The following is a 24,530-nucleotide window of genomic DNA, read 5'->3' on the forward strand; positions in this document are numbered from 1 at the left end:
TTGGAACTTGGCAATAAAAAGGAAAAACAATCAATTGAGTGTATCGTTGAATCAACACAGACGGAGTCAGGGCTTTGTGTCCGGTAAGTATGAACCTGTTGATAACTAAATATTGAAGAACGTTCATCTTTTTTTAAGGCTTGTGATGCCTCTCATTATTAACATGACCTGTTGAAATGGTTGAAATTAATAACCTACCACCAAAGGGGGTTTCTCTCCCAAACACTCCCCCCGCTGGCCGAAACGCCTCCATTGGACCCCTTTGTTTATTTCCTATTTCCTTAACATAATGACATCACTAACACCCACACTTCAATTGGCTAGCACTCCAACCATTTTCATGTGTAAGGCTAAAGGGCGGGACATTTCTAAGCGGTTGACCAATCACAACAGAGCCGGCCAGCTAACCAACTGAGCTCTGGTTTCAGACAGAGGGTGAAAAGAGGAGTATGAGAAAAATTAAGAGCGTATTGAACATTAAAGCAGACAGTGAGAAATGTCGGCACAAAATACAAAAATGAACCTGAAAATGTGCGTAATAGGGCCTCTAAATCGAAGGAGATCTCTGCCTTTATTGACTTGATTTTGACTCTTCTTCGCATACTTGTGAGTCTGCCCCTTCATTTATTGATTTATAAACTCATCTCCAATCATACTTTCGTACCCATGTGTCAATTCATCGACATTTTGTCTGGCAACTTGTCGTTGCTGTTTTGTAAAAGGCAGGGTGTTTTCTTTTTAGAAAAGTATACATACCTACGTACAGTAGGGCTCTGAGTAATGAGGTGTGAGGAGTGGATGTGAAAGAAACCTGTTGCGTAGGTTCATTTAAAGAGTGGCGTGTGTGTGTGTGGGTATAAACACAGGAATAATAAGAATAAACATTACCAGGTAAAAAGACACCTTGCTTTCATGTTTGGAAAAAAATGGTTGTCTTAAGTGTTAATGTTTCGTGCTCAGCGTGCATCTGTCAATAAAAGCTACTGTGTAGTCAATATCAATTTAATATGAAGTGTTTGATAATTTTGGAAATGCAATCATTCACTTTTTGGCACAGAGTAAGATAAGAACATTTATTTTAATCTACATTGGAATTTCATTTCCTTTCAATCAAACACAATGCACTTATTGTTCATAACTTGTATTAGCTTATCTTTTGATGATAGATAGTTGTACTAAACACACCCAAACATGAACTTAATGATGTTCATGTGGTAATGTCATTGTGGTTTGTCGGAATTAAATTGGATGCTAAATCAGAAATAAATTCACAAGAGGAGCGTCTGGATTTGAATCAGATGGTTATACATTTGGCCGTGGCCCAGCACAGTACAGCGTCACATTACTGCAGTTTAAAGTAAACATTCCTACAATTGTTTGTGTAGGCCTAAAGTCTGTCTTAATCCAAGATATACAGAGGGTTTATTTGACTTCTTACGGTGTCAGTTTTCAGGACAACATAAGAATTAAAAGCTTAAAGTCAGCTGTGTCCTTTGTTTAGTAAAATGGCATGTGTATCCTTTATCTGGCTTCTGTACGTTAATGTTTTATTGTTGCTTGCTGCCTCGATGTAAGGGATTAGAAATCAAAACAGTTCCTTTAACAGGAATCAAATGGATTATTTGAAGTTCATGCTGCATTACAGGGTCCAAGGTTATGATAATGAATTTACTGATTAAAAGTTATGCTTTGAATTAAACTAGGGCTTTGTTTTGTTTCCTAGGTTAACGTTGAATTAGCGTCAACTTTCTGTTATTACCATTGAGGTGCTTTGGTACAGGAGCAGGGTCATTCAGGTTTTACCTTGCTGAGTACAACCACCTCATGATACACCTGTATTTTGAGTGCAGTGTCCTTAAAACAAACCTGTACTCATTATACGTCTCCCCTATACTGGTTTAGTGTTACGCAGTCTGTCCCCCCTCCCATTGCATTGTCTACAACTCTATAGGACGCTCTCATCTTCCCCTCAATGAAGAGCTTGTTTGGAGAAGGACATACGTTTTTATTGTGACACCTCAATCTAACTATCTGATTTAATCCTTGGGGACTTCAGGCTTGGACAGCAAGGTTAGAGGATTTGTCAAATTTTAAACGATTACATTTTCAGCATGAATTCAGGATTTATTCTTTGATTCCACATTATATGATAAGATGATGTTTCCAGTTGGCATCACAAACCTCCTGATGCCTGCCTTTGGGATGCAGTGGGAAGACTTGAGTTTATACCATGTCTTAGTTCATTTAAATTGGATTTCACGAGACTCTTTGAGTAGGACTTGCTTCAACACATTCAACATGTTTTCAGTAATGTATGTTGTATGACGTATGTTGATGTTTCAATGTCTAGCTGCTGCAAAATATATTTTGATACATTTAGCATACAGTAGGGCTTCATCATAGCTAGACATCACTGAGGTTAGTACAGACGTAGTTTTGTCTCAAAACGTGTTTACTTCATGCAGTTCATAGACATTGTGAAATGGCTATGAAACCCATGCAGACCTTGTGGTTGATAACCAGTTACCTTTCCTCCTGAAGATGCATTTGTCCGCCCTTCTGCTGTGCCTGAGTTTGGAGGCTTTGGTCAAATGTGGTGAGTAAAAAGCTTACATTTCTACTAAATGTAAATATTTCTGTTTAAGAGCTTTGTCCATTTGTACTTCATGTGGTATCATCTTTAATGAGGATTACAGTGCAGGACGCAATATAATTTAGATGTCAAGGACCTTTTTTTTAATTCTAAGCAGAGATTTGGAGACATATGTAGAGCAATCTTACATGCATCCAAGATTGTGAATAAAGAGTATTATCTTAAGCTGTCTATCATACATACTGCATGACCTACACAAGGTGCCTTGGCCTAGATTTGTTGGGAAAAAGTGGATCCGGAATCTCCATTTAATTTTATTTAAAAAATAATTGTTACCCTTTTTTTCTTGTTGGACTTAAAATGTATAGTAACTGTAAAATATACATTTACCCTCTGAAGCGTTAAGTGTAAATAAGCATAAAATTGCATAAAAGGATGCATGAAGGTCTGGTGTTAGGAATTATTATTATTATGATGATTAAATATAATTACGTAATAATTGTTTAAACGTTTTCTGAACCTGCTCTTTAAATTTATTTATTGATTTTGATTGATTTGAAAGGGCAAGCATACATCCAGAGAAGAAGAGGGCTGTGCATTAAATATATATATATTAAATTATACAAGGGGCGTTGCTTGGATCTACTAAGATCGGAGGCTTAGCCCAGCCGACAATTGAATTAGAAAATACAAAAATATTCGACTATCCAAAGAACAAACTATATTAAATGTAAATAATGAATTAAAAGTCTCTACATTAGACCAATCTACTACCCAAATAGAAAGTAATGGACAAAGGTTACTATATAAAAAGCGACAAATGTAGTCAATATCTTATCCATGTGATCATATTTTGAGTGGGGGATCGACCTCATATCCTCAATGTAATTTAAAGCAATAATAATAGTCCAAAAATAATGTGTAATTGCATAGTTTAAAGCCACCACTGTGTTCAGGTCCAAGTTACAATATAACTCAGCAATGTTTGATTAGAAAATGCTTACAAAGCCTTTTCTGTCAGCTCGCTTCTACAGTTTTCGCAGCACATATTATTTCTGTTTCAGCTACTGGAAGCGATTGGTGCTATACCAACTGCGGTAAGTATGAAAAATGTCTCTCCTATTGATTTACTATTAGTTTGTGATATTAAGACCGCCTCTAACTTTCAGATGACACCCCATCCACATGGGAATACCTCCAAGGGGCTTCCTGTGGAGGAAAAAGGCAGTCTCCGATAGATATAGACACCAACCATGTTCATGCGGACCCCCACCTGCTTAACTTTAACTTTGTCAACTTCTCTTCTAAGCATGTCATCAAGTCCATAACAAACAACGGACACACAGGTACACAAACTGAGACTGAAGGGCTTTTCTATACTACACTCATTGTTTGGGACAGAGGTCTGGAATTTTTACATGATCTTTAAAATGTGCGTAACTTCAGTATATGCATTAACACATCCTTTATCTTTAGTGAAATTGAAATTGCACGATGGTAAAGTTGAGGTGAGCGGAGGTGGACTAAATGATACATATTCAACAATTCAGCTTCACTTTCACTGGGGCGACACAGAACATCACCCAGGTTCAGAGCACAAGATTGACGGACAAAGATATCCAATGGAGGTAGTATTGTTCGGCATTCACCATAGAAAACATGCATCTTCTTGTTTTTTAAACTGCGCGCACTTTGTGACTTTTCTTTTGACTTCACACCCTTCTAATCTTTTGCAGATGCACATAGTCAGTATTAAGAAAGGTCTAACTATTCAGCAGGCCACGGAGGAATCAGAGGGAATTGCAGCGATGTCGTTTTTCATAAAGGTATGTCCTACACGTTAAGTTATCGTAAAGTGGTATATTTCCTAACTGTTGAAATCACATTATGCTTTAAAAACGCCACAAAAATGATAAACTTTTATTGCAGGATTTCAGGTTGCTCAATCCCAATTGCACAAAGCAGAAAACCTCTTGGTCTAAACCAAGGTATATATATATATATATATACACAGTCTATGGTCTAAACTAGTGAAGCCACATTTGAAGTGCGTTAAACCTGCATTCTTTCCAATGGCCAGCAGAGAGCAACTCAGATTGTTGTCAGATTGTATAAAAGTCTACGAGAAAATACCAAAATTACCCTAAAATGTTAACTGATTAAGATTACACTTCACGTTAGGGCTACCTTGGAAATACCAGGACGCTTCCACATTTTCCGGTTTAAGTTTTTTTCCGTGTTTTCGTCAGAGATCTTTCACCATTGAAAATGTATTACAGTGCTTTGGTCGCCTAAAATGGTCTTGTTCATTCTTCGGTTATACTCAACTTCTTTTAGGCAGTGAATGGGTTGTGCTATGGGAACTTTGACCTTTTTTAATGTTCAATTCATGCATCAACTCTAACACTGACAACCCCTATAGGCCAGATAACTAGACTACAAAAAGAGCTAACATTTCATGTGTAATAAATGTCCTCCACCTAAAGGCAACAGAAGATGGAGATGTGTCGCCAACATGGAGTAACCTCGTATCCTGCCTGAAAAATGTCATGGGTAAATGTTCTTCCCTTTTGTTGAGAATATTGTGGTTTCTCTACATCCCTGGCATGGTCTGAATGTATAAACCTTGGCATAGACAGGTGACATTTCAAGGTTTGTGCTTTTTTTAAACAACCATTCAAATAATTGTCAACCCTGCTTGAAATATTTTAAGGAACAAATCCTGCAAATGAAAGTTTCACAACTATCTTTAATGTCGTCTTTGGTATTGTACTGATACAAAAATAAATAATCATGCTTTAGTGTTGCACTTGAACTGGTTGGTGTTGTCCTTGAACTGTACTTTACAATTGTAAGGTCAAGTTAGAGTTGTTTTTAAAACCATTCCTCTTTGTTGTTCCATCGTCAGATAATGCCTTTTTTTTAAAAAATTATAAATATCATTTTATGGCACCACACCAAGGACGCTGTTGGAGCATTTCAATCCACATGACAGCCTTTTTTGTTTCTAACATCTTTCCCCAGACCCCAAGTGTGATAAGAAACCTAACATCTCTATCGATGACCTGATTAAAGATGTGGACCTCACAAAGTTCTACCGGTACATGGGCTCGCTGACCACCCCAAACTGCAGCGAAGCGGTCGTGTGGACAGTCTTTCATGAGCCAATCCTCATCCACAAAACTCTGGTGAGTTGGCCATGTTTAGTCAACACATGCCCCTGTCAGCAGAGAGAGGGACGTAAGGGCCTATTATGTACTTCCAGTGTTACAGAAGCCAAACAATGTTGTCATTGCCGCGTTCATAACTTTTTTATACTGCCACCAAGTGGACGAAAATGGCTACTGTAGCTTTAGGCTCAAATACCCTTCTTGGTGCACCCGTAGTTAGAAAATAACTCAGCAAAGGGGTTATCTGGGATACCCCTATTGTAGATCAAACATGATAAAGTGCCTTCTAAGGTGCCCTTTAAAACAGCCTGTGTTTGATGATGCACTGAATGGACACTTTACAAAGATGGTGCTGTGTCAAATAGGTGAACCTGCAAATCAGTTGGAGAGAAAAAGCATGTAATCCTTTGTGGGTTTTCCTTGTGTCTCCATCTGACATTTAACTGATGTTTGTCAAAAAAGACCAACCGTGTATTTAATTTATATAGCACATTAAGTGTGGACAATATCTTGTAGACAGCACAGTATAAATAAATAGTGCGGGGAGACATGAACTGTATCCTGGAAGAAAATTGTTGTACATGAATGTCTATTACAGCCTAAATCTGAAAGGCCCATTAAGAGTTAGCTCGAAAGTGCCAACTGAGGAGAGCGATAAACAGAAGTAATACAATGTCAAAAGTGGGTGTGGAAGATGTCAGCAGGTTCCTTGCTGCCTCACAGTTTCTACCCTAAAACGTCAGCTGTCTTCTGAGTAGTGTAAGAAATCCTGAATGGGAAGGGTTTCATTTCTGTGTTCTGGATACGAACAACATTTAATTTAAAAAAAGTGACCTATTGCAAGTGGAGTCACATGCAACCTGTTACATCATTGGCCACCCATATATGCGGGGAAATGTCACCAGACTGCATGGTGCCGGGACATACAGGTAAACGTGAGAGTCCTGTTTTGATAATCATGTGAGATAATCAGTTTGGTCTAACTCTGAGTAAATAGCTGTGCAGACTGCGTGACAGAAAAACAGATTGTTGAGTCACATGTTCAGAATGACACACAATCTTTCTTTTCAATATATCTACCTGACAGGCCCTCTGCAGATAAACAGGTGCGCATGTCACATTGTCAGGTGGCACGTCAGGTGCGTGACTCTTTGACCCAAGTTTCACGCATACCAGTCTGTTTTGGGGACATGATGTTTGGCAAAAATAATCTCAAAGATCGCGTGAAGTGCAACCATTCTTTTTAACAACAAATCAGATTTATATCCTTCATAAAAGTATTCATTTTAACACTGTTTACTGCCTTATAATTTAAAGGTGTAGTCTAAAATGTAACAACATGTATATTTATGAAGTGGAACTAAATAGCCTTCAAGTGCAAAACATTTCCATCCTTTTACGTATATTATAAATCAGGTTTTGAAACGCTCTATAGATATAACGTTGAATTACTTTAATCATCATTTATCTATGTTCTTTTGTGGATGCAGCATTATGTATAATGTATAATCTTCTGTTTACAGGTGATAGGGAGAACTACCTAATAAATAGTTATGATAATATCTATTTTGGGGCCCATTTTATTCTCTTTATACCTTCTCCCCCGTGGACTAATTTTTAGAAAACATGGCGTTTCCTACCACCTTTATGCGGACGACTCCCAAATATACCTACCCCTAAAAAAACACACCAGCTCTCTGATTTTGGATTTTTTTATATACTTTATTAATCCCCGTGGGGAAATTGTTTCTCTGCATTTGACCCATCCTAGTGTTAGGAGCAGTGTGCTGCCATTTTGAACGGCGCCCGGGGAGCAGTGTAGGGAACGGTGCCTTGCTCAGGGACACCTCGGTAGCACTTGGTCTTGCCGGCACTTGAACTGGTGACCTTCCAGTTGCCAAGTCAAGTCCCTATCGACTTCGCAACCACCACCCTGATGCCCCTGGTTGACTGTCTTAATGTCATAAAGGCCTGGATGGCGCTAAACCTTTTAAACATAAATGAGAGCAAAATGGAGGTCATTGTATTTGGACCAAATGGTGATGTCCCTTCCATTGACCTCAGTTCCCTGCAACCGTATGCAAAACCCATGGTCACAAATCTGGGCGTCAAAATCGACAGTACTTTTACATTGGATAAACTTATAATGTTATGTTTGCTGTGAAGCACTTTGGTAAACCCTCTGTGTTTAATATGTGCTATATAAATAAAGTGGATTGGATTGGAATGGATGAAACGGTTTGTGGCTCCAGGGCAGAGCACTTGCAACGCCTCGTAAATCACCTCAGGGGAAATGACTTGATGTGGCATCCAGGGTTGAAACCATGTTTAACAATGACACAATTTTGGGGTGTAGATTTAAAAGGATATGATCTTACATAATCTGCTCGTCATCTCTGCTTGAGGCGAGCAGGCTCGGGCACTTTAGCCTCGAGTTTCTGACCAAAACCTTTGGTGGAGAAACTGAATTGGGTAATTAAGGCACCAGGTTTTGATAAGACAGAATATAAATTAGTTTCATTTTAAACCATCTTATTTGAATAAGGAACAAACAAGTAAAATCACATGATTAGTGCAAGATGGCGTGAGAAGAAACAGCCAAATACCAGTGTCAACAAAGACAAGGCTGTCATGATAAGATCCGAGGGAGTGTTTAAACTTTGATTACACCCTCAGGTTGTCTTTGCAATTACTTACGACGCCTTTTGAATTCGCTGGAAGGTAAAGAGAATGACATAATTGATGTTTCACCTAACCATCATTGGTTTGGGGCTGGTCTGCTGGCTCACCCTACATGCAGTCTCTTTATTTATGTTTCTTTTGTGCTGTTGTTAGATTCAGAAGTTCCCCGAAAATGCAGGGTTCAGAAATGTTTATCGACCTACACAAGCTCTTAATGGACGACAGGTGTTGGCTTCCCCTGCAACTCCTTTACCCAGTGAGTGGTAAAATTAAACACATATAAGACCCATAATATCTAAGACTGACATATTCAACATGACTGTTCTTCTATTCTTCAGGTCATCCATGGTGCTATCATGATCACTGTGGTATGTAGGGGCAAATGTAAAAATGTGATGAGTGGACAGCTTTACATTCATAATGATGTTACAGAACTTGTTCCCCTTGAATTTCAGAATACACGCAGTCTGAGTGGAGCCGCCTGCCCAACGCCTACTGCGCCGGGGAAAGCCAGTCACCTATCAACATTACGAAAAGCAGCGCTGTGAAGGAGGAGAAACTCGGTGCATTCCACTTTGAAAAGTTTGACGACAAACATGTCATCGAGAAAATCATTAACACAGGCCACACAGGTTTGTTCATCCTTATTATTGGCTGTTTCTGTGGACATCTATGGAATCTAGACCCAAAAGAAGGACGTATCTAAAGCTTTAGTTACCTCTATCTCATGAGGGTTATAGCTGCAACCATTAATACAAGCATTTATCAAAAATACAACCATTTAGATTACTGGTTAATGGTTTTATAAATAAAGAGGATAATGGGGCAACTTTAAGGTGCTATTTTTACCATTTCACTACACCTAACAAATCAAGTCCCTTTGCCTGTCTTGAAATAATTTCATTAGTTGACAAAATAGTGTCAAGAATACAAACAATTCCAAAAATGGTTAATTTAAATAGGAAAAACACATTTAAGTCTGTGAAAACATGTAACACTTTCTACCTGTGTTCTCACTTGACTCCCAGTGAAGTGCGTACTGAAGGAGGGGGTGGAGGTCTCAGGTGGAGGTTTGGGACACGTCTTCTCCACCCTTCAGTTTCACTTCCATTGGGGTGCGCATGACTCTGAAGGCTCTGAGCACACAGTGGATTCAAAGAGATACCCAATGGAGGTCAGGCTTTTAAAACGTTACTGCATTGTAGTGTGTTCTCATAGATTGAGCTTTTGCCTGTTTTCTATTGATGAATTGTGTCTTTATCCAGATGCACATAGTCAACAAGAGGAAGGATTTAACTCTCGAACAGGCACTACAAACTACTGATGGTCTGGCTGTGCTTGGGTTCTTTATTGAGGTAACTTAATTGCATTACACTTCTTATGTCCAAATCCATACTTTACAAACTCTGTATCTGCTAGTATTTTCATAATGGAAAATTAACAAAACTATACTCAAAGTCATGCATACTATTCATACAAAAGAGAAACAGTTTTATGGTCTGACGCCATTTATAAACAGCCTCCAACAATGTGATGCACTACGGAAATGTGGGTGAGAAATATTTGATCGGGATAAGAATCCTTTAGAAAACAAAAGAGAGCGCAAGGACGCTGTGCTAAATGAGCTGTCAATCAAAAGTTATTTCACTAACTGAAACATATCCGCATCTCATACAAGAATGTCACCATCTCTACCTGCTCGCATTTAAAGCGTATACCTTCACAGATGTCATGATCCACACCCTGCCTATACAAATACAAAACCAAACCCTTATTTGTGTCAATCTGAACTGCAAAATAAATCTACTTTGTGTTGTGGTTCCCAGTTCATGTTATCGTTGGGAGTAATGCTTTATTTTCTCTTGTGTCTACATTTGACATTGAGAAAAGCCAGTTACACAACAGACTAACCTGCTTGTTTCCAGGCCACAGGCGCAAAGGAAAAAAGCCGCAGCAGTTCAGAACAAGGCGCGGTAAGAGATGGAAGCTTTCAGCAGATTGTGCTATTGTTGTCCAATTAGCTACTTCTGATGACATTTTCCTTATTTATTCACCATGTTTTTCTCTGCAAACACAGTCCTCCTCTGATATGGACGCCTGGAAAAAACTCACCAGCTATCTTTCAGATATTAAAAACATCAGTGAGTGCACACCTGTTTTGTTGGCATACATTACGTAAAATACAAGTGGCACTACATCTTGGGCCCTTTGGTTTTCAATGCAGGTTCAGAAGTTAACGTCACCGAAGAGATCTCCATTGACGACTTGCTTGGCAGCGTGAACAGAGAGTCATACTATCGCTACAACGGCTCCTTGACCACGCCTTCATGTAACCAAGCTGTGGTCTGGACCGTGTTTAAAGAGTCCATCAAAGTGGACGAAACCCTGGTACGTGCTACTCAACATCAGCTGAATATAAAGGGTATATGCAGTGGTGTAAAGTAACTAAGTACATTCACTCAAGTACTGTACTTAAGTGCAATTTTGAGGTACTTTACTTGAGTGTTTTTCCATTTTATGCTACTTTGTACTTCTACCACACTACAATTCAGAGGTAAATCTTGTACTTTTACATTTATTTAGCACTCTTAGTTACTGCATATTTGGAATAATGATGTGAAATATAACCAACACTTAAATCAGACTTTAGTTACAACTGGAGTAAATTCACAAGCTAGGCTGCACAAAGTGATTAAAACTAGCTACGTCTTTACTACACTGAACAAAAATATAAATGCAACACTTTTGTTTTTGCTCCCATTTTTCATGAGATGAACTCAAAGATCTAAAACATTTTCTACATACACAAAATAACCATTTCTCTCAAATATTGTTCACAAATCTGAACAAATCTGTGATAGTGAGCACTTCTCCTTTGCCGAGATAATCCATCCCACCTCACAGGTGTGGCATATCAAGATGCTGATTAGACAGCATGATTATTGCACAGGTGTGCCTTAGCCTGGCTACAATAAAAGGCCACTCTGAAACGTGCAGTTTTGCTTTATTGGGGGGGGTCTGGGGGGGTCCGAAAACCCTAGGGTTAAACCCTAACCCTAACCCTAACATGTCACCCATTGAGCATGTTTGGGATGCTCTGGATCGGCGTATACGACAGCGTGTTCCAGTTCCTGCCAATATCCAGCAACTTCGCACAGCCATTGAAGAGGAGTGGACCGACATTCCACAGGCCACAATCAACAACCTGATCAACTCTATGCGAAGGAGATGGGTGACATGTTAGGGTTAGGGTTAAACCTGACTGGTTTTCGGACCCCCCCAGACTCCCCCAATAAAGCAAAACTGCACGTTTCAGAGTGGCCTTTTATTGTGGCCAGCCTAAGGCACACCTGTGCAATAATCATGCTGTCTAATCAGCATCTTGATATGCCACACCTGTGAGGGGGGATGGATTATCTCGGCAAAGGAGAAGTGCTCACTATCACAGATTTTTTCAGATTTGTGAACAATATTTGAGAGAAATGGTTATTTTGTGTATGTAGAAAATGTTTTAGATCTTTGAGTTCATCTCATGAAAAATGGGAGCAAAAACAAAAGTGTTGCATTTATATTTTTGTTCAGTGTAGCTTTGATAACACTTGCATCAATATCTATAATCAAAACATATCATATATAATATTCTAAAATGGACCAATCTGCATTATGACTACTTTTACTTTTGGTACATTAAGTATATTTTGCTGCTGATACTTTTTCACTTTTAGTTGAGTAACCCTTTGAATGCTGGACTTTTACTTGTAACCGAGTATGCCTACACTCTTGTACTTCTACTTCTACTTAAGTACAAGTTCTGACTACTTCTCCCACCGCTGGGAATATGTGGTGGAATATAACTTTGCATAAAAACATAATAGCAATAATCCATGAGACAGTACTCAACCATAATTCTTATCCCCAAAACAAAAAATGAATCATAAGATTTATATATGGACCGTTTTTATGTATCAACAGGCTTTTTAACACCATTAACATTTAGCAGAAGTATAAAATGAGATTCAAATAGTTTCTGTAATGTCAGTGGGGTTCCTCAACGTCACAAGAAAATAATGACTAATGTTCTTTCGGGATGTAGATAATAAGGAAATGCATTCTTGTGAGGATTCTTTGATGTGACAAAAAAGCTAATCAAATTGTCGCATCTGTTACGCACATTGTAACATGAATGGAAACTAAACAAACACTGATTAAATAGTTTAAAACTCAGATGTAGTTTAGGTTTAGTTGACTATTTGTTATTTATTTCTCACAAAAATAAGGCTTGAGGTGCTCTATGTTCTTATTGTCAACAAATCCCTTTTAAGATACTCAAAAAAAACTGTAATATCAATTTATTGTTGGATTTGTTGAAAATAGGAAATAGGACACACACTTATCGTTTGAAGTCCTCACATTTGTTTATCCTTTGCAGTCGTTTGCTGCAGATGTCAATGAGTCACTTGGTATCTTCTTCATCTGTGCTATCTTCATTTCCTGTTTGTGTCGCAGACTTTTGGTGTTCAGTTTGGTGTTTAGATTTTGATCAAGGTCGCATAAGAACATTCAATTCCGCTCCTGCAAAGACCTCGTGTTTTTATATTCAACATGTGAGGTTATGCATAACAGGGAGGGATTCTGACACTCTTTACCCAAACAGTTCTGAATGCCATCACTCAAAGGCCAGTCAGTGTTTGATTTGAAATCCAATGGTGTGAAATCAAAGCTACAACATTACAATAACATATTAGTATTCTTTGTACAGTACCAGTCAAAAGTTTGGACACACCTTCTCATTCAATGGTTTTTGTTTATTTAAAGTTGTTTCTACTTTGTAGATTAATACTGAAGACATCACAACTATAAAATAACAGATGGAATCATCTAGTAAACAAAAAAAGTGTTAAACAATCCAGAATAGGATTTTTATTTTTAGACTCTTCAAAGTAGCCCCCTTTTGCCTTGATGACAGCTTTGCACACTCTTGGCTTCTCTCAGTCAGCTTCATGAGGTCGACACCCGGAATAGTTTTCAATTAACACGTGTGCCTTGTCAAGAGTCCATTTGTGAATTACTTGCCTTCTTTATGTGTCTCAGACCATCAGTTGTGTTGGACAGAGGCAGAGGTTAGTGCACAGTGGATAGCCCTATTTGACTACTGTTATCCATATTATGGCAAGAAGCACTCAACTCAGTAAAGAGAAACGACCGTCCATCATCACGTTAACAAATTGAGGTCAGTCGATCCGGATAATTTCAAGAACTTTGAATGTATCCTCAAGTGCAGTCGCAAAAAACCATCAAACGCTATGATGAAACTGGCTCTCATGAGGACCGCCCCGGGAAACGAAGACCAAGAGACATCTCTGCTGCAGAGGATAAAAGAGTTACCAGCCTCAGAAACCTCAAATTAAAGCACCTCAGATTAGAGCCCACATCAATTATCAGAGATAGCAGATAATCTCAACATCCACTGTTCAGAGGAGACTGCGTGAATCAGGCCTTTATGGTCCAATTCCTGCAAAGAAGCCACTACTGAGGATGAACAACAAGAAGAAGAGAATTTTTTGATCCAAGAAACACAAGGATTGGACATTAGACAGTGGAAATCTGTACTTTGGTCTGATGAGTCCAAATATATTTGTGAGACGCAGAGAGGGTAATCAATTTACTTACACTATTTGTTCTGTTTTATTGTGTTGCAATGTTGGAGGAGCCTCCTGTGACCTAAGATTTTCATTGTCATAACTACACTGTAGCTATGTACGTATGACCAACAAAAGCCTTGAACCTTGAATGGTTTCTGCATGAGTGGTTCTCACCGTGAAGCCTGGAGGAGGAAGTGTGATGATGTGGGGGAGCTTTGCATGGCTACCACAGCATTCTACAGCAGCATGCCATCCCATCTAGTTTGCGCCTACTGGGACAATCATTTGTTTTTCAACAAGACAATGACCTCAGACCTCCAGGCTATGTGAGGGCTATTTGACTAAGTGCTGCATCAGAGGACCTGGCATCCTCAATCACCCAACCTGAACCCAATTAAGATGGTTTGGGATCAGTTGGACCACAGAGTGAATGAAAAGCAGCCAACAAGTGCTATAACATTGCTATTGCTTTGTATGTCGGAGCGGGAGATTCATGTGATTGGTTGTTGGTCGCGTTGCTCGCAAAAAATCCCCAAGCTTTCCGACACGTCCACCTCCAAGATTTTCAAGATGTTTTCAAAGCTGCTGTGTGGACGGGCCGTTACAGTAGCTAAACCAAAGCTAACACTTTCCTTTCCCTCACCAGATGATGATGTTTCCGACTGAGACAGGATATCACAACGTGTTTCGGAGTGCGCAAAGTCTTCACGGCAGGACCGTCTACACCACGGCAGCCGTAGCCAGAGCCCCCGTCTCCATCTCACTGCTGCTCGCGTGTCTCTGCGCCTTTCACTTTAGATTACATTTCTGATCAGTTTTACTAATTGGAGCTTCTGTAGAGCCAAATATGGTAATGATTATCAGTCCCTTCAGATTGTCCTTTTAATAATTGTTAGCCAAACACCTAAAATAGTGTTCAATCAGTGATTTGTATACAGTGCAATTATATCATCTTTTAATCAAGAATACAAAAAAATAAGCCTCTCTAGATAAGTACATGACCTGGGTAGTACTTGATTTAATAATCACCATATGTTTTGTCAAAACATGACATCATTTATTAAACGCAATGATAATTCAGCCTTGGGTAGTAATCTAAGACTTTTCTTGATTATCCTAAACAACTTATATAACCTTACAGAATATTCATAAATATAAAAATCATTATTATTAATATTATATTATATTAGTGTGAGTTTGTTTTGTTGCTTTGATCAGTTATGAATGAACTGTATTATTAATTTAAGAATAATTAATGTCAAGCAATAAAAAGGAATCAATTAGCAATGCTACTATTTGAGCGTGAAATCCTTTCTTGAATTGTTTCACATACTGTTATGCGGATTTATGTCACACAGGATAAGAGTAAATACAGTATCTCATGTGAATTAAGCTACCCACATAATGTGTTGTTAAGCAGTGCATTAGCAAATACAATAGATTTGTAAATGTAATTATTTTTAGGTGATAGTGAAGATTTTAAACAGTATATTTGTCAAACGTTAAGACTTTTAATCAATGCAAGCTGATCAAGAGCACAGCACCTTGTGAATTGATTTCAAGGGATCAAAAAAAGATTTGCTGATCACATTTTATTCTTTGAATCTTAAAGTTATTAGCTGGCTATATTGGAGTAAAAATAATAACATTTGCTTTTGTAGTGTAATGGTGTAGAAGTATAAAGCAGAAGGATATGGAAATAGAAAATACAATTATCTCAGAATTGTACTTAAGTACAGTAATCAAGTGAGTGCTCTGTAAAGCTGCTATAGGTACAAAGTAAATAACTAGGAATCTATGTTAAGGAGAACATAGGAAATATTGGCTTTACACACTCATCAGGTTGTTAGCTGAATAAATATGTGGTTCGCTTAAAGTTTGCTCGATGTATAAAACAAGCCATGTTAGCCAACATTAAACAAACTGAAATCAGATTCACACTATAGTGAAGGTAAACACATTTGAAAAGACTTCTGTATTTGTGTGTCAGCGCCTTGCTGATATGTCTTATCATACAACCTATAATCTTTTGAAAACATACATCATATAATAAGCATGATATAATCACCAAAAAGAAACTATGAAACCAAAGGAAAGTAAACCAGAAATCAATAGGCCATTTTATAGATTTTTACATCAGGTGCAGTGCATTTAGAGTTCAGCTCTTGTCGTTTTCTGACTCACCACTTTCCAGTTTTAGTTCACTCCCCCAACTCTGATAGCGTTGTTGTTTTTGGAGGCCAGCAGCACTATGATTAAAATAATCTCTTTGAACAACGTACAATACCTGCTCAGCATGGCAGCCAGAGCAAAGTTAGCTGGGAATAGTGAAGCAATTATCAGCCAATGAGCCATATATTTATATTCTGCAGGAGTTGATGGAGACCAAAAACAGCAAACATTTGAAAAGTGCAACCAACTGAGGATACATAACTCCACCATTTTAAGTAAGCCAAACCTTTTTAAGTACATTTCTTTGGACAGATATAAATTATTTCTTCACCTGGGTCACAAAGCGATAATAGTTTATATATATATATATATATATGTTGCGTGAGACATTATATTCAGCAGAAGTCTGCACGTTTGCAGTCAACCAAAGTAGCTTGTAAGTATGCTAACGGACAGAAAAAACACATCTGCTGGTTCTATTGGACCGCATAGGTCTGTATGTAATAGCTCTAGTACTGTCTTAGCTTTTGCATCTGCCTGCCTGTTTCTGCTTTGAGTACATTTTCCCTGAGTACATATCTCACAGTTATGGTTAGACATGTCATGTTTCCCTTTGATCGACATACCTTTAACCACTTTCTCAAGTTTAGACACATCCTCAAAATTACAATGACCAAGTATTCTATGCCATGTCTGGATGTCATGACAACCATTACAAACATCATCAGTATTTTCATCCTCTACTGTGCTAAGGTAATATAGCCTACCATACACATCCATTTTAAACTTCGTACGATTTTGATCATCATCACCGCCCTTGAAGCGGACCTCAGCTCCGCTGGCTGTCGCTGCTTTCACGGAGAAAATGTCCTGTGGAGAAGATGGAATGTAAAGCGCTCGTTTGAGCCTCGTTTTCACTTGCCGTCCCTCGCTGTCGAGCAGAACAACTTCGGCTTCTCCTCTCATCTTCGCCATCCCGGTCGTTTTCGTTCCATCTGCCAGCTCTATCACATGGTCCTCGGGTCTAAAGCTTTGCCGGGTCATTAATCATGTGTGTCGTGGCACCACAGTCGACCATAAGACCTCTCTTATTTCCCACTTGATTTTGACAGTCACTTATTTTGAAAAATAATGATGCACCGGTATCATCCTCCGTGTCTCCGTCTACCTTCTTCACCTGATCATGGCCCAGCCCTCTGCCTCGGCCTCGGTGTAGCGTGTCCCACTGTCGCTCCTCTCGCCTCGCTTGGATCTCGTTAGGGCATGTCCTAGCCATATGCCCCATCTTTCCGCATGTGTAGCATTCAGTGTCGGCTAAGTCCATCTTCTTCCCTCTTCCACGTCCTCGTGTCCTCGCCCCGCTAGTCCTCATAACGCCGTCCTTGTCCGCATTCATGTCACTTGTCCTATATTTGTCAGTGCTCTCATAGCTCCGCAGTTTAGCTTTGAACTCACCGAACATTAGACGGTCGTTGGTTTGAGTGACGTGCCCGACAAACGGGTTGAATGAGTCCGGTAATCCCTTCACTACCATGGCAATCTGCAACCCGTCACTGATATTTTCTTCGGCCCTTCTCAAAGACGTGAATATAGTCTCCGCTCGAATAATATAATCAGTAACAGTCTCGTTGCTTGCTTTGTGGAGAGAAGAGAGTTCACAGTACAGGCTCACGACTCGTGGTTTGTCCTTTCCTGCGTAGTGCTCTTGGAGTATTGCCAACGCTTTTCTTCCATCTCGTTTCGCGTCTCATTATGAGTGATAACCTCTTATCTAAACCAGGCATGGGCAAACTAAGGCCCGCGGGCCATATACGGCCCGTTGGGCTTTTGAATCCGGCCTGCCGAATATTGGTACAAAATTGTCCAAATCATAGTAAAGACTAGGGGTGTTGAAAATAATCGTTTCTACGATGCATTGTGATGCGGACGTGGACGATTCGGTATCGATGCAGTGACAGAAGATAACCAATTAATCACGTGGTAGATTTTCCGGCAGCAGCTGGACAATAGAGTTTTTTTTTTTTTTTTTTTAAACGTCACGGTAGCAACGTAGCATTGCATTGTGGGTTACCGAGCTAGTGCAATAATGGAGGGAGGCGAAAGCAGTGGGCAAATAATAAAAAACGCTCCTAGTGTTGTGAAAGCAGACATCTGGACCCATTATGGGTTTTATGAACTAAAAGGGAAAAATGAACTGGACAAGTCGCACGCTGTGTGTAAAGTGTGTCTGTGAGACTGACCGTTGAGCGGCCCGACCAAGCAAGGAGGCAGAGGCAGAACGTCCAAAAATATAACCCGACGTGGGCATTTATTAAAACAATGTGCACAAAGTTCACAAAGCCTCAATCCTGCTGCTGTTCACGTGAGCCCAGCCTGCAGCCACCAGGATCTCACACACCCTCCCAGCCCAACAAGAAACAGCACTTAAATACACAGACCAACAAGACACAGGTGAGGGGGAGCAATTAGACACAGGTGAGGGGGGAGGAGACAACACAGGGCACCAGGTGAACACAATTGGGTAATCAGTAAGAGGGAACACAGAGACGACCGGAAGCAACAGACAAGATGGGGGTGAACACTTATACCAAATAAATACTACATCAATAAATTATATAAACATGTTCACGAGAGCTCTAGTAACGGCGTCTCGTCGTTACAGTGTCACACAAAAATTAAATACCTTGATGGAAATACCACTAACTTGAGGAACCACCTTAGCCATTTTCACTGTGAGAAGCTAACGTCTGCCACCAAGAAAACAGCGGACCCAGCCCAGCGAAGAATTGATGAGGTGCTGTCAACTTTTCCGCCCAACTCTGAGAAAGCGAAGAAAATCACCCAGTCGGTGGCAGCTTTCATAGCGAAGGACCTACGTCCTTATTCGGTCGTGGAAAACGCCGGTTTTCGCCACCTGTTAAAGACGCTGGAGTCGCGGAATAAGCTCCCATCACGTAGCCACTTTACAGAAAATGTCATACCTGCACTCTACAACGGAACCAAAGCCCAGGTAATGGCGTCAATGATCCAAGCTAAAAGAGTTGCCATAACATGTGATGCCTGGACTTGTGTCTTATTTAACAGTAACGGCACATTACATCAGCAAGGACTGGCAGTTTTTGTCGCATCTACTGCAAACTAGAGCTGTTTACGAGTCTCACACAGGTGCGCATGTTGCGGAGCTACTGTCTCGTGTAGTGGAAGAATGGCAGCTTTCAGACAAAGATGTAGTGCTGGTAGGGGCGGATCTAGACAAATATTCATGGGGTGGCAAGAGGGTGGCAGGAGAATTTCAGGGGTGGCATCCCCTGGCAAAGGGGTCAGCAACCTTTTTGACCAAAACAGCCATTTTGCTCCTTTTTCCCAAACATTTTTTTGTCTGGAGCCGCAAAACATATTTCATAGCTTGATAGCTAATAAAGTTTTATTTATTGTTATATCAGACAAAAACTACAGTTTTTTTGCATTTATTAGGCTATTTATTACATTATATAAAACTGTTAACCTCTAATAAGAAACAAAGAACTCATATAAGCAGAATTACAAATAATACACAGGCCTACTTTAAAATAAATTAAACACAGCACTTGGGGAGTCCTCTGCACATTTGAAGGAAAACAAATATTATTAAAATGGGCCCACTTTCAAATAAATAAAACATATAGCTGCATCCTAAAAATAGTTAAAGGTAGGGTAGGTAAGAATGGAGAAACCAGCTCGAGTGCGCTAGAATTTGAAAATACACAACCGGAAAAAATATGCCTCTTCCTTCAGACTTCCTCACAGAGCCCCTCCTCGAACGCGCACTGTGTGCACAGATGGCAGGCTGACAGGCTGACAGGCAGGTAGGTCATCCAGTTATTTTAGCCGGGCCGGCTCAGATGATTGGTCGTGCTTTTTACAGCGCTACGGCTTCCAGAGTTTAATTTTTGTATGTATTTATTGTCAAAGCATTTAATATATTCATTGCTATCGGGATGTTAAGAGCATTCCATGGAATATAACAAAAAGTGTTTTCTGAAATAAATTACATACCCCATTGAATTATGACTGAAGATCGTCAGCTGTCTTCCTCTCCGTGTTGTTCCCGTTGTTTCTCGATACGTAAAGGCTGCAGTGCAGCACCTTTGACAACTTCTCTCTACATATCAAACATACCGGTAAACCAGCATCGTTTGCTGTGAATGCATATAACTATCCACACAGAATTAAATCCTGTGTTCCTCCGGTACTTTTCTTTGATTTATCCATAGTTTGCTCATCGAGCCGGGGGTCAGGTTATTCACCCGCAGGAAAAGGCGCTCGCGCGGGACTGTAGCAGGATGTGACGCATATTTTAGTTGACCTAATTAAAACCGTTTTGTTTTTTATTTATGTGTCACAGTATCACCTCAAAATACAAGATACGAAACATTTTCAACCATGCAACAAAATATAAATAGTCCTACAAATACTTTTATTTTATTTCCTTCTTATTTTTTGTCTAAACTCAAGGGAGCCAGAGCAGAGGGCTTAAAGGGCCGCATGCGGCCCGTGGGCCGCGGGTTGCCGACCCCTGCCCTGGCAGAAGTATATGCTGATTTAATCGCAGTCATATCAATTAATGTTAACTTGGAAAGCCACAATATTTATTTTAACTCAATAACATTTGGTGACATTATTGTTGGACATCAGTAAAGCCATAAATAGAAATATATAAGGTGGCAGACTTAATTTAATGAATTTTAACTGAACAATAACGGAATGAGTTTGTCTCACTCTTAGACCAGCAGGGGTACCAAATCTATGAAGACTGTTGCAATAAGTACATTCATTAACTGTCTCGTCGATGTTTGTCTAAATTAATATGAAACTATTAACAATCATATTATTCCTATCAGCTGGCAATCACTGTTATGATTCACATATTCAGTGTTATTATTAAATAAACTATATTTTTGGAGGAGTTCTTCTAAGCCCCAAGCCTGTTTTTCAGGTTTCAGGCTCGAAAATGACATTCCCAGAACAAATGACCATATCTTTCCTTCTAAAAGGGTTAAATTAATAACATTTTTTCTCAAAGTAATGATAAACCTTTGAGTTGGATGTAGAAATCAATATAGATGTTTTTTATTTTAAAGAAAATTCAGATTGAACATGGTAAAAAACTGTAAATTATAGTGTCCGTACAAAAAATATGTTGTACTTATAGTGAAAACTAACCTTGGATGATGGGTTAATAGACTAAAAGCTTTAGGAATCCAAAGGACAATATATAATAAGTACCCTGTATCAAGATTGACGCAAAACAAGTGATATTTGACCTTTTTAGACAGATTTAGCAAAAAAACCCTCTTCTGGGGCCATTTGGGTGGATTTTCCTTATCTCTGGCCCCCCTTCTTCGATTTTGACATGTGACATCTCTTTCTGACCGTTAGAGCCAATAGAATCGAAGGGAAATCGTCCCGTACACACTCATGTTAAAAAGAAAAGGTGACGTCTTAAACGATCATAAACGATGTGTTGGATGTGCAGCTAGGATAAGTAATAAGGGAGCTAGGAGTGATTTTCGGTGCAGTAATAGATTAGCATTTTTCGCTCTGGGCTAATTCAGAGGCTCACTGTTAGCATTGTGTGTTTTTTTGGAGAAAAAAAAATGAAAAAGATCAGTTAAATGAGTTTTTTCCCGTTATGGATATAAAATATTCATAGTTTATTAAATATTAAGGTTCCTTAGATTTTGTTTCCCTGCAAATGACGCAATTCCGGCCCCGGAACCCGGTCCGTGGGGCTTAAGAGGTTTTTAATGATGAATGTTCCTCGAGATGCTTGCTCACATCAAGTAATTAATCATAAATCAAAAATAATCAAAAGAACAGTTCAGCGCCCCACAACTTCATTGCAAACACTTACAAGCTTGACTTTACATCAGAAAGAACAAACATTAAACAAGTGACTAACTGCATCGGTTAGAATAAAAAAAATGTGTATTCAGCTAAAACATATACATCACTGCAGTTATTATCCAGTGGAAAGTCCTTACCTACTGGCCTAGTTAAATCAAAGTGGTTACTTTTTTTTGGCTGGGCAGTGTAGTTTTACACACCGTCTTATTTGACTTTCTCAGGACTTCGAACTGTTTTTTGGGGGCAGACCCCCACAAAGAAGAAAAATATATTTACATACGTAAGGTCATCGTCTTAACAGTTTATTATTCTCATCGAGTCATCCGTGAGCAGAGCATCAATTTGGCATGCCTATAACAGCTGAATGTGGCGATTACCATCTTGTTCAGCAAAGTGCCTCACAAACTTATTAAGATGTAAAGCTGTGGTGCATTTTGATTCAATGCTGAGTACAGCCTGAAGAACATATCGAGGATTAAAAAACTAATGTCACAACAGGACTTAGAAAAGCTTGTCCATGCTTTTATCTTTAGTAGACTCGACGACTGCAATAGTGTATTCACAGGACTGACAAAAAAATCCATCAGAAATCTGCAGCTGATCCAGAACGCAGCTGCACGTGTCCTCACTAACATTAAAAGAGTGGATCACATCAGTCCGGTTCTGAAATCTCTACATTGGCTTCCAGTCGGCCAAATAATTTATTTTAAAGTAATATTGCTAGTTTTTAAATCATTACATGGTTTAGGACCAAAGTATATTGTTGAACTCCTACATAATTACGAGCCATCAAGGTGCCTCAGGTCTTCTGGGACGGGTCTGCTATCGGTTCCGAGACTAAAAACAACACAGGGAGAGGCAGCATTTAGCTATTATGCCCCGACAATCTGGAACAAACTACCCAAATCATGCACGTCCGCAGAAACGCTTACTATTTTTAAATCGAGACTAAAAACATATCTCTTTGGCTGCTTTTATTTTATTGAGCTGCTCATATTCGCACTACAGTATGCCTTTTAAACATATGTTTTATACCTGTGGTGTTTATTTTTATTATCTTTGCTTTGTAATGCCTGTTGTAAAATGCCATTATATGTGTTTTTACAGTATGTATTCCTAAAAAGTATTTTAATTTGTTTTGTAAAGCACTTTGAATTGTCACGTACAGAAAAGTGCTATATAAATAAACTTGCCTTGCCTTGCCTTGCCTTGCAGCCGAACTTGACAGGCTCTTCTCTGTCATTGTAGACCGCAAATACCTCATTCCTTCCGTCTACTTGGATCCGAAATGCTTCTCATTTTGCGCTGTCCCCCCGTTCAAATGAAATCGCCACCAATCATAGTTTTAGGCTCGCGCCAGGGCCGGGGGAAAGGTTACAAGGCTCACGTCTTGTGCTGCATTCACTTGCAGCACAAGACATTAGAGATTTTCTCTCATAAATGTCCGATGAGCCACAACTTTTCTTTCAAAGCAAAGCTGCCAACTGGGGTGGCAGCTGGGGTGGCAAGGCATTTTTCTGAGGTGGTAGCTGCCACCCCATGCCACCAGTGGCGGCCGGCCCATAGGGGCGCTAGGGGCGCCGCCCCACCTCTTCCCATATTACAAATTAAAAAAAAAAATTAAAAAAAAAATTATTTAAAAAAAAATATATTTTTTCTTTTGTTTCCCATGCTTGTTCTTCAAACAGCCGGGGACAGATACTATGTGCCCGTGCTAAATAAACACACACACACACACACACACACACACACACACACACACACACACACACACACACACGCGCACACACGCACACACACACACACACACACACACACACACACACATATTATTGTAGTTGAGTTTTGACAGCATCCATCAAACTAGATGTTTTGCCTTAATGATCGGTTTTCTAATATTTCTGTGTTTCTGAACCACGTCTTTGTCTGCATATAATGTTCGTATTTAGTCTCCTCAGGGTTCCCGCGGGGTCTTAAAAAGTCTTACATTTGATAATCTGAATGTAAGGCCTTAAAAAGGTCTTAAATATGACCAAAAAAATAAGAAAGGTCTTAAATATGATTTAGAAGGTCTTAAAAATGATCGGATTTGAAAGGTACTTCTGTGTTGCGATAGCGTCTAAATGTGTTTTGGGGGAAATGTCCGGGCTGCAAAGTAACCAGTACGATAATAGACTTTCAGTTCCCCCCAACAATTTGTATTGAATTAAATCAACATGTAACCAGTAATAGCTAACTTTGTTTCCCCGGGCCCCTTATTGGAGAACACCCAGCTAGTAACCTAGCAACCAAGCTTCAGCTTGCGGCAGTCAGAAACTCATGTATCTTCGAATCTACTTACAAATTAATATGGGGAGGTGTCAGTTCAACTGTATTTGGTTGGAA

General features: G+C 39.4%; 1 protein-coding gene across 1 annotated transcript; it reads left to right on the forward strand.

The window, feature by feature from the left end:
* The first annotated feature begins 1,948 nt into the window (after positions 1-1,948).
* On the forward strand, positions 1,949-15,379 carry LOC307023924 (uncharacterized protein). The gene is made up of 17 exons (XM_079657615.1): positions 1,949-2,070; positions 2,542-2,596; positions 3,658-3,690; positions 3,763-3,939; positions 4,070-4,221; positions 4,330-4,419; positions 5,080-5,146; positions 5,618-5,781; positions 8,599-8,701; positions 8,784-8,813; positions 8,901-9,077; positions 9,474-9,619; positions 9,711-9,800; positions 10,371-10,418; positions 10,523-10,586; positions 10,670-10,833; positions 14,734-15,379. The coding sequence occupies exons 2-17, from the start codon at positions 2,542-2,544 to the stop codon at positions 14,896-14,898; spliced, it is 1,725 nt and encodes a 574-aa protein (XP_079513741.1). The 5' UTR covers positions 1,949-2,070; the 3' UTR covers positions 14,899-15,379.
* The last annotated feature ends 9,151 nt before the right edge of the window (positions 15,380-24,530 follow it).

This window comes from Notothenia rossii (assembly GCF_949606895.1).
Source record: "Notothenia rossii genome assembly, chromosome: 11".
NCBI lineage: Eukaryota > Metazoa > Chordata > Actinopteri > Perciformes > Nototheniidae > Notothenia > Notothenia rossii.

Coding starts and splice junctions, on each gene's coding strand:
- LOC307023924 (XM_079657615.1), top strand. CDS start 2,542: ATGCATTTGTCCGCCCTTCTGCTGTGCCTGAGTTTGGAGGCTTTGGTC. Junction 5,147..5,617: donor CTGCCTGAAAAATGTCATGG/GTAAATGTTCTT, acceptor ATCTTTCCCCAG/ACCCCAAGTGTGATAAGAAA. Junction 9,620..9,710: donor CAAAGAGATACCCAATGGAG/GTCAGGCTTTTA, acceptor GTCTTTATCCAG/ATGCACATAGTCAACAAGAG.